The following is an 11,618-nucleotide window of genomic DNA, read 5'->3' as shown; positions in this document are numbered from 1 at the left end:
ATACCAGGGCCTCAGGGAGGAACTGGAAAAGACCTGGAAGGTGAAGACCACAGTGGTGCCTGTGGTCATCGGGGCCCTCGGGGCAGTCACCCCCAAACTGGAGCAGTGGCTMAAACAGATCCCAGGAACAACATCAGACATCTCAGTCCAGAAATGTGCAGTTCTAGGCACATGCAAGATACTGCGCAGAACCCTCAAGCTCCCAGGCAGAGGCCTCTACCAGAGGGTAGAGGACCCGAACTCAGAGGATGTAAGAAACCACTCGCGGAGAGTGAGAAGGGAATGTTTTTTATTTATATATAAAATTTTAAAAAATAACCAACCTGAATATTTGGTTATTTTTTAAGCCCCTGTGTCAAAGAAATTAAAATGCAGATTCATCAGAAACAAGCGCAGTGCGCTGGACAATAAATGTGCATAAATGCTCCACCATTACGCTCCAATTAATCACACATGAGATGACAAATGCCAAATATACAAAATTTAGTTACACTGCTTACGTTAATGGCGTTTTAAACACAAACCCAGTAAAAACTTAACAGTTAATATGTCAGATTCCCTCCTCACCTCGTCTTGATAAGAACAGTGTTATTACCCAGTAATCAGCCACGCCCCTAAAACCTCCCAACTCTATCGGACTGACTACTGACCAGCTCTCCAACTAACGGGTCCGAAAAAGCCCCTAATTCCTGGGTATTACCACGGCTGAATTGTAGAGGACATTTTGTTTAAGCTGGCTGCGAGAGACACGTCTAAGCTCTAACTACCTTCAATCCGAACGTTATGACCCGCTACAGTTCCTATATCAGACATCGGAGTAGCTCGCCGGTGCCCGAGAACAAAAACCATTCGTTAACGGTAGCTCTCTCTCTAATTAATAACGTGCACTTGTTACAGCTTAGATAATTTTAGAGACTCGGTGTGAGTCCCAGGGTCATTATTTATCATAACCAAAGAAACGTCTGAAGCCCCCAATTTACTAGGATYATGAACATTGATTTTACATTAACCTGAAAAACTAGTTTCTGAGTGACTTAATTAATTTAACTGTCCACAGCATCAATTTAGACTTTAGTATTTTATTAGCAAGCTTTAGCAGGGGAAAATGACATAGAGCTTCTTCAATCAGAAAGAAAAAATTAAAAGATTAATATAAGTAAAATATTTAGAAATCACACTCCCTACCAGTCCCTACTGTGTCACTAAATTAAAACTGAGAGGCTTTGGGATGCAGCTCCACTCGACCCCCGATGATGAGGTTAAACTTGGCAGCAGAAAACTTTAACATCCATGGACAAGGTCCTGTCTTGAGAAGGCGGAATCCCATTTAGAATAAATCCAAAGTTGAACTGGTGGACAAGGTCCCGTCTTGAGAAGGCAGAATCCCATTTAGAATAAATCCAAAGTTGAACTGGTGAGAATCCTCCATGAAATCAGTTCTTTATCCATATGTGATCTTTGTTTATTCCCCACGTCTGCTGCTGCATCGTTGAGATGGTCTTGAGTTGAGTGTACGGCGGTTGTCAAATCAGAACTCGGGTTGTGGGCAACTGGATCTTGTTCCTTTCTCGAGCGGCGCGAAGTCTTGACCTCCCCGTAGTCCCGTTGCCTCGCCCTTATCTTAATGCTGCATCTTCGTGTGGTCTCGACTCGAACACCGCAGAACTAAGAACACCGTTTCATCGCCTGCATACATTTTAATACCTTTTACATTTCGGGGGGGCACATACACAGTTCTTTCACTTCCTACATCCCCGCGTACTTTCCCTGACATCAGGTATCTTCAGTTAGCCTTGACCTTTATTCCACTTAACTTTTAACCTTCCTTACTCTTTAAAACTTCTTGCTGAAGTCCTCTATCTGTATTCACACCTGCTGCAGATATAGTCTAAAAATCTCACTTCCTCTTTTCTCTCTGCTTAACTGTTCTTTCACCCCTTTATTTGTAACACAGCATCAGACACTTTTTATCTATCTCTGGTCTTTTCATTTCTACTCTCAAACCTGTAACCTTTAAAGAAAGGATTACAATGTATTTTACTCATCTTTAAAACATAATAAATTCATTTTGCATATAAAAACAAAGATTACATGAGTTTCATTCAACATTAAAGCATAATACAAGATTACTAGTAGCTCCAGGCCTTTGTGACCTGTTTTCTGTGTGTCCTGGAAAGATCTCAACCAGTTCCAGCCAGGTTTCACGACAACAGAGAGCAGTCGCTGGTTTCGTGTCCAGACTGTGATCAAGCGCAGCTGACACTTGGTGCGCAGGCAGTTCAACTTAATGCACAGAGAACATCGTGGAGCTCATTATTAATCATACTAAGAACAATATCTATCAGAAAATCACCTCTGATCGGGACGCTTTAACGGATCAAAGGCTTTGGAGTGTCTAGCGCAACTGATCCGCTTCTGCTGGGTTTTTCTCCCGCCGAGGGAAGTGAGTGCGGGATCAGGAAACGATCAGAGTTCTGCCATCTTCTAATCATCATTTCGTGAAATGTTACCTGGTTTACTCGCAGAGAAATACTAAATGTTTCGTTTGATGACTACAAATTGGAAATAAAATGATTTTTTTCTTTGACGGACAACAAAAAAACTCTAGCGCCACCTCTTCTCCAAACTACGAACATTGTCGGCCCCTCTTCGGTTTCTTTTCTTTTTTTTTTTTGCGGAGGATCAGTAAATAACCTATTGGTGTTTTACCATCACCAGGTATGAAGTGTTCTTTAGCCTTTGAGTTGCACCACAACTGAAACATCCAGGAGAGCAATTTCATCTTGTTTTTATGAGTACAAGTATAAAGGAGGTTGGTGTCGCGCCTGATATAAATCTATTTATTTATGTCATCACATGGACTTGTATAAAGTTTTATACATTTTCTTTTCATGTATTTATTATTGTTTTTCTTCTTTAGATATTAGGTTGGCTTAGAATGATTCCAAATAATGTACAGGAAGGACCTGGTGCTGTTACATATCAATCACTGGGGGGGGGCAATCAGATGGCAGGGGGGGCACTGGCCCCTCCGGCCCCCCGTCTTGCTCCACCACTGCTCCCAAGACATGAAAGACCAAAATGGTCTTAAAAGCATCAGCATGTATTCATCCAGATTGATTTTACTACTTTTAAATAGTATTTAATTCAGCTGCTCCATCAGAGGCTTCACTAATGCATGCAAATGTTATCTTTTTTTCCTCTTTCTGTACTTATATTTACTTATTGACTGGAATGTAGCTTTAAAAATTGCTAGCAAATTTAAGTGGGATCCAAAGTAACTCAGTTACTAGCACAGAGGCAAGAAGGTCATGGGTTGAAGTCCTAACCCGAAGACTTTCTGCATGGACTTGCACCTATTATGCACTGGTTCTCTCTGGGTGCAGTGCAAAAACATTCATAATAGCATAATTTCTCTTAGGTGGATGCATGGTTGTTGGTTCTTTGTGTGTAGAGTCTAACCTGCCTTGTGTTCAATGAAAGCTTCAGATAGATACGAGTCCTGCACCTCTGCAGGGATCAGGAGTCATAGACAATGGATGGATAGGTTGATGGAAAACTTATGCAGCTTAGTAGTTTTTAATCCMATYCATCAAATTAAGAAAGGATCAGATTCCAACTCCAATGTGTTTCTAATCAAATGCCAAAAGCAATCGAGCAGCATTAGCAGTGTTTACCAACACTATGGATTATGCCACCAAACAGTTGATGTTGTAATCCAGAATTGAGCTGTAGCATGTCATGAGTAATGGAGCAAYAGTCTTCAGTCAGAAGTCTCTTCAGATTCATTGCAAGACTGACTGCTACTGGAAATCCCTTTTACCCACAATATCATCCACAACTCTGRAGATACTTGRATGATATGAATTATTAAACGTTACATTTAATTTCCCTTTGTAATAAAGTGTTTTAAATATTTGACTTGAAAGAACATAAATATTAAAAAGTGGCTAAAAGAAATCTATTGTAGCAAAGCTAAGTCCTGTTTAGAGTTTGTCACAGGTCAGAGGCAACACAGCAGACATGTAGAACAAGGTGGAATGGTCAGATGAGACCGATATTAAACCATATGGTCAGGATGGAAAATGCTGTGTGGAGGAAAACTAACACTGCACATTCTATGTTGACTGATTAGCCCTTATATTAGCCCTTATATTTGGTAATCAAAGAAACGATTAAAGACAGAGTTTCTAACTTTTGATGTGATAATTGTTTTGGAGGATTTCTGAATAAAGAGCACAATGTTTTTATTTGATAGAAATGATTCTATATCTCTATCAATTTATATTGACATTGATGAACAGACACACACTTAGTGTTTTATTAAAGAACATATTTACAGAATTCCATAATTTAATGTACATTTAATATTTCAAGACAAGAAAAAAAAACATTTTCTTGTGGATTTATTTTTTTTATATTATTAATAAATAACTTGATATGTCAATCATTAAACTTAATATTTTTCTTATTTTCCAGAAATAAAATATTTATTACAGTATATGTCAACTCTGCTATTGACAGCAAAGAGTGAAAATAATTCTAACAGAGTAAATTATTTTTATTTCATTACATAAGCTGTATTAATACACTAATACTTCAGATTGAGATATTTAAAAATACACAAAAAGTGAAAGAATACACATTTATTTATTACACTGGGAACACCGGCCACAGCCAGGGCTTCAGTCTGCTGGTCACAATGACTTCTGAGACGTCCTGCTACATGGGCTAAAGCCAAGGATAAAATGGAAATTATCCAAAAGTGTAATAGAAAATACATATATATTTTTTCCTTCACATTCAGAAAAAAGACATTTTCATCATGTTGGGGCTCTGACTCGTAGCATCTTTATAGCATAGCTAAATACCGACATTGTGAAGCTGAGCTGGGAAACAGAGACTGAAAAACAGCAGCTCCAGCTCTGATCCTGGCTGACCTTTCCTCACAAAATCCCCGGGTCTTTAATGCACTTCCCCTTGAACAGCGGTTTCTCATCAGCCCTCTCTCAATAGAAAGCAGTATGAAAACATTAGCTACGCTAACAATCTGTGGTTACTTCGGACCAATTTAGCTACATAGAAAATATTTCTCGGTTGTTTAGAAGCAAGTTTTTGGCTGCAAAGTCAAGTAATTCTGCTCTTTCATCCTTACCTGTGAAAGGTGATGCCAATGAATCCAGTTTGCATTGTAAAACGGTTGAAACAAGTCCACAAAACACAGAACTTAGGGAGCTCCCATCACTCTGCTGCTACATACAAGATGCAACATACAAGATGGCAGTCCTGTCGTTGGATTATTGAATAAGCTAACCAAGCTGGGATGCAACCTAAACTAAAGGACCCTGGGTGCATCCGGAAACCTCAAACTCAAATCATCGGAAGCGGATGAGATGTTTTGAAGTTTGGGCAAAAGGACGGTAAAGTGACGACACGTTGTGGGGCGGTTCAGACAATCGTGAGACAGGTAAAACTAACCTGTCTCACGACGGTCTAAACCCAGCTCACGTTCCCTATTAGTGGGTGAACAATCCAACGCTTGGTGAATTCTGCTTCACAATGATAGGAAGAGCCGACATCGAAGGATCAAAAAGCGACGTCGCTATGAACGCTTGGCCGCCACAAGCCAGTAGGACTCAGCACTCAATGAGGCGTCTTATGTATTTATGTCTATGGTGCAGCACTAAAACTCAGGCTTACGTCAATTCCTAGGATGTCTAAACCAATAATACAAAATAAAATACAGAAATATCAGCACCTTTTATACAAGTTGTCTTCCATTTCCTAGGGATATTAAATCAGTGTTGTGTCAAATTGGAAAATTGATGACAACCACTTAAAAACACTTGGCAAAGAATTTATTAATTTTACAGTAATAACATTAAAGATTACTAGGGTTGCCTGCCACCTTTCAGAAATTAAAATAAGGGACCAGTCCCCAGATGCGGAAATCCCCTCATTCACAGCCTAGCCAACTTCTGATCGGTTCAATTGGAGAAATGGTATTTACATTTTACATTAAAATCTTTGGCTGAAGAGGCGATTGTAATCCCAGTGTAGGGTAAAAATAGATTATGAAGGGAATTTATTGATGCAGCATATTGAAATGACAGACATTGAGAAAGTCTAGTGCTCCTCTGATCCAGAGATCTGGTCATTTTTCTTCTCCTGCAGCCAATGAACCAATCAACAGGCTGGCTGGCCCGATTTGAACCGCAGCTCTGCAGAGCAAAAGGGGCTCAAAAAATAAGTAAATTCAAAAATACTTCATTGATCCCAAAGGAAAATTAAATGGTGTAACTCCCTTTAAGCTGTCTCTTCTCATGGCTGTGTTGGAAAATGTCAGAGTTTTGCACATTTGGCAGTATTAATGCATTTATTTTCTTTAACCTGGCTTTTTAAAAAGGACAAAGTACATCTCAAACATAAATGTTTCCATTTGATACGCTGAAAAAGCCAATTTGCATTCAGTTCCTCCTATCATTTTTACTCGATAGCCAGTAGCACCACTCCGCCTGACCTTTGGTAGATATGTGGACTGAGGCCATGCTGGGATTTTTTCTATGGCTCTCAGTCTATAAATGAAGCAGTCCGACCGCAAATTCTCTTGATTACCAGCTTACCAGTTATGTTGACAATGTGATCCAGGAAACTACAACATCCAGAAAAAATAGAACAGCACATTTCACACAGAAAAATATTTCTAGCTGCGTCAAACTTATGATAAAAATTGAGAAGTCATGAGATAATGGCACTATGTGGTCGATAATGAAGGACGACAAAGCTTGAGGTGATACAAACATACACACAAAAAGCGTCAGTAACAAGCTATAAGGCTTTTTACGCTCTAACCACATGCTTGGTCAGAATATGATACAAATAAGAATGCAAACCAATAACTTACCAAACAAGGTTTCATGTGAAGTACAGAAGCGTTGTTTCATAACTGCAGAAATCCGAATACAATCTGGGTTGGGAAGTGACGTCACTCGGCAGAACATATATATTTTCTAAATGAAAGTACTCCTCGGACTATTCAAGTATTACTCTCCTTTGAGATACATTTACATTACTTTAGAATAAATGCAATGCAAATTATGCCGCAAAGGGAATGAGAAAAATCAGACTTATAACCATTACTTGAATGGAGAGGATAATGTTTGGCCGGTGTTCTGACTATCAGTGCTACCTTGTCAGATTTTCCTATCACAGCATGAATAGATAGCTAAGTCTATCTGTCAGTGCTATGCATCCAAAACTCCTACCGTCATGTTTGCAAACAGAAAACTATAGCGGGTTGTGTTAATGTTAAAGATATTGGATAACATTATTTGAGTGACAGGACTGAAGTGGAAGCCTAGGAGTTATGCTTAGCTTAGCAATGGAACAATTTTTATACACGACAAAACCACAAGAAGATCACTTCCTTCATCTCGATATCCTATCCATTTAAAATGAAAAGTTATAGATGTATGCACTAATCCTTTTATTAGAATATCCTACCTGTTAAAAATATTTTAAATACAGAGGTGTTTGTAAGAATAAAATGGTATCAGGCAGGGGAAACAGGTTTTTATTGGAATTAAAGTAAACACAGACAAATACAGATCACCACAACACTTTTTTTGCGCATTAATACGTTGTATGTCTATTATCAGATGCAGCGCAGCCACAATGTGTCCACCGAACTGCGCAGGTCACTGTGATCCTGAAGTGATGGGATATGATTCATGTACACTAATATTACACCGCTATTACACAGCTTCAATCTCACATAGTATTGCTACCAATATCTATTTAGCAAGGTTTAGTAATAAAGAGTATTAAACTAAAACATTTTAAAGTATAGGGACAAAAAAGCCCACAAAACAACGCATTTTGTCCTGATTAACTGCCAAACAATGACTTGTTTACAGTAACGACATTGCAGACGGCAACTAAAGCCATTTATAAATATATTTACAATCTGCCTGTCATGTAAACTACGGCAGCTAATGAAAGCCAGGTATAAAATAAGTTAAATAAAACTTACCGTAATCTGCGATGAAATAAAACACATGAAACGAAACTTCCACAGGTAGGACATATTTATAAGAAATCTGCTGAGTAAGCAGTATGTGACGTAGCATCGATGTGAGCATGCGCATTACAACAATGTAGGCCAGTTTTACGGGTAGCACAGATAAACAGAACACCGGGCGTGGAGCCCCCTATGCCTAAATTCGGTATTAAAGTTAGCAACCACATTTTATAAAAACGTTGCACCGGTACATTCATACGAATTTCAGACAACATTCCGAGATGCAGACATTCTAAAAGGACAAAAATAAAGATTGTCAAAAATATTAACCACCACACCATAAAGGTTTTAAAGATATTAAAATTGATTAAATAAAAGTACAAAAAATATATTTTTATTTTCCATAATGTGCGAATGTTCGGCGTGAACGTTCAGTCAATATTCGGCGAACGTCAAATCCGAACGTTTGACGTTCAACTTTCAGACTATGTTCGGCGGACGTAGTCCATACATTTGCTTGCTAGCTGGGTAGATTACTGTCAAGTTGTCATAACAAGACATTTTGAATGTCAACTTTGCATTAAAAGTGTCATTATTTACCAAATTACACTTTATGACAACAGTCATAAATATTGAGAAGTCATACCAGTGGCTGAAAGCAAAACATAAAATCCTTTGTTTTGTAAAATATATACAGTATATATATATTTGCAGAATAACTTAGCTGTGCTAGTGCACTGATAATGTAGACAGGGCAGCATTTATACAGAAAGTCAACTCAGAAATCAGCCCACACCTGGAGAGGATTTAAAACCTGGAGAGCAAGAAGAGGCTCTACCTGTTTGTTGGGATGGGAGCCATCATATCCTAGCAGCAAGTTGGAGCGTCTTGGGTGAAGCAGCAGGTCGGTGGGTCTGAACGGGACGGAGAAGCCTTGCACCGTCTTACAGAAGTCAAATGTGCTCCACAAATAGTTGTTGGTGGAGTCCACAAACAGATACTAAGAAGGAGTGAGGACAGAGCATTAGATTTTAATCTGCAATATAGTTTGCAATAATGACAAAACTCTCCAAAAAACCTGAGAAAGGGAGAAGCATCATATACAGGTCCTTCTCAAAAAATTAGCATATTGTGATGAAGTTAATTATTTTCCATAATGTAATGATAAAAATTAAACTGTCATACATTTTAGATTCATTGCACACCAACTGAAATATTTCAGATCTTTTATTGTTTTAATACTGATTATTTTTGGTATGCAGCTCATGAAAACCCAAAATTCCTATCTCAAAAAAATTTGCATATCATGAAAAGGTTGTCTAAACGAGCAATTAACCTAATCATCTGAATCAACGAAGTAACTCTAAACACCTGCAAAAGATTCCTGAGGCTTTTAAAAACTCCCACCCTGGTTCATTACTCAAAACCGCAAGACAGGGTTAGGGTAGGCAGTAAGACTGCCGACCTGACTGCTGTCCAGAAGGCCATCATTGACGCCCTCAAGCAAGAGGGTAAGACACAGACATTTCTGAACGAATAGGCTGTTCCCAGAGTGCTGTATCAAGGTACCTCAGTGGGAAGTATGTGGGAAGGAAAAAGTGTAGCAGAAAACGCTGCACAACGAGAAGAGGTGACCGGACCCTGAGGAGGATTGTGGAGAAGGACCGATTCCAGACCTTGGGGGACCTGTGGAAGCAGTGGACTGAGTCTGGAGTAGAAACATCCAGAGCCACCATGCACAGGCGAGTGCAGGAAATGKGCTACAGGTGCCACATTCCCCAGGTCAAGCCACTTTTGAACCAGAAACAGCGGCAGAAGCGCCTGACCTGGGCTACAGAGAAGCAGCACTGGACTGTTGCTCAGTGGTCCAAAGTACTTTTGTCGGATGAAAGCAAATTTTGCATGTCATTCGAAAATCAAGGTGCCAGAGTCTGGAGGAAGACTGGGAAGAAGGAAATGCCAAAATGCCAGAAGTCCATTGTCAAGTACCCACAGTCAGTGATGGTCTGGGGAGCCATGTCAGCTGCTGGTGTTGGTCCACTGTGTTTTATCAAGGGCAGGGTCAATGATGCAGCTATCAGGAGATTTTGGAGGACTTCATGCTTCCATCTGCTGAGAAGCTTTATTGAGATTAAGATTTAATTTTTCAGCACGACCTGGCACTTGCTCACAGTGCCAAAAATCACTGGTAAATGGTTTACTGACCATGGTATTACTGTGCTCAATTGGCCTGCCAACTCTCCTGACCTGAATCCCATAGAGATTCTGTGGGATATTTTGAAGAGAAAGTTGAGAGACGCAAGACCCAACACTCTGGATGAGCTTAAGGCCGCCATCAAAGTAGTATTCAATAAAAAAAAAAAAATTTAAACAAAAAAAAATCTTAACTTTTTAATAATGAAAATAATTTTTTTACGAAGCAAAAAAATGTTTAAAGATTTTTTTTTTTAATTCAAATTACTAATTTTTGTTTGAAACTTATTTTTGCATATCAGAATTTTTTGGTTGACAGCCTAAGTTTTTGGTTGAGTAAATTTTATTTGAAGCTCCTGTTTTTTGGTTGAACTCAACATTTTTTGATTAAACTCAACTGTATTTACTTGCGAATCTCATGAACATTCTAGGCGGGGCTTAAGGATGAGCAATGTAAGACGTGTTCCGATTGGTTAGCGCTGACTAAAGCGGATGACTCCGACTCCCTGAGATCTCAGAACTCTGTCCAGAACTGCAGGGCTTCAGTGACAGGACACAGAATGTGAATGGTAAGTAATCTTCACAAAATTACACAGTTTAGAAGCTACTAAAGTATCCACCCTGTTTCAAAGAAAAAATCTTACACAACTTATGACGACAGTCACATATTTTGTCTGCCGCAATCCCCGGAAGCATATTGTGCTAGCTAATGTTAGCACTAGGTAAAGTTCATAAACTAGGCTTGTGTAATATTCACCTGTCTTTATGTTGAATTTGTTAACCAGCGCACCTCTGTCGAGTGGCATTAAGCGTGGAAAATACCAAACGTATCTGGAGGAAATATGTGTTAAAAACTGTTGTGTAATCCTGTGTGTCTGTGCGTGTGTGTGTATTAACTAGCATTGAAGCTTAAGTGGGAAAACAGCGGATCGTTGCACAAATGTTATTAGGTCCACGTTAATTTGCAGGTTATTTATTTACCAGTTGATGAGGGGAGGCAATGTAACTTTTAAATATATATTTTCTTCCAGATGTAAAATGTAAAACTAAGCTGGTAGATCACAGACCGAAGTAGGATATTCACATAATTTCTGTGTTTTTTATTTGGTGTGTATGTGTCTTGTACTTAGTTTTATTCCGAATATGCCTTTTGCTGTGTTCCATCCATCCATCCATTTTTTGCCGCTTATCCGGGGTCGGGTCGCGGGGGCAGCAGCTTCAGAAGGGAGGCCCAGACTTCCCTCTCACTAGCCACTTCTTCCAGCTCCTCCGGGGGAACCCCAAGGCGTTCCAGGGCCATCCGAGAGACATAGTCCCTCCAGCGTGTCCTGGGTCTTCCTCAAGGCCTCCTCCCGGTGGGACGTGCCCGGAACACCTCACCAGGGAGGCGTCCAGGAGGCATCCT

The 11,618-nt window shown here is 39.5% G+C and overlaps 1 protein-coding gene across 5 annotated transcripts in view; it reads right to left on the bottom strand.

The window, feature by feature from the left end:
- The window catches only part of sorl1 (sortilin-related receptor, L(DLR class) A repeats containing), a 303,395-nt gene that overhangs the window by 245,268 nt on the left and 46,509 nt on the right, over window positions 1–11,618 (bottom strand). For 4 of the 5 annotated variants that reach the window (XM_017308199.1, XM_008425236.2, XM_017308196.1 and 1 more), the window contains one exon: window positions 8,859–9,020. In XM_017308199.1, coding sequence (XP_017163688.1) covers window positions 8,859–9,020 — 162 coding nt within the window. Of the gene's footprint in view, window positions 1–6,904; window positions 6,947–8,858; window positions 9,021–11,618 lie in introns of those variants that run through there. The other variant, XM_017308198.1, reaches the window with a different exon arrangement.

The sequence above is a fragment of the Poecilia reticulata genome, linkage group LG13, assembly GCF_000633615.1.
Source record: "Poecilia reticulata strain Guanapo linkage group LG13, Guppy_female_1.0+MT, whole genome shotgun sequence".
Lineage (NCBI taxonomy): Eukaryota > Metazoa > Chordata > Actinopteri > Cyprinodontiformes > Poeciliidae > Poecilia > Poecilia reticulata.
The sequence above is the reverse complement of the archived record's forward strand: the minus strand, read 5'-3'. Positions and strand labels throughout refer to the sequence as shown.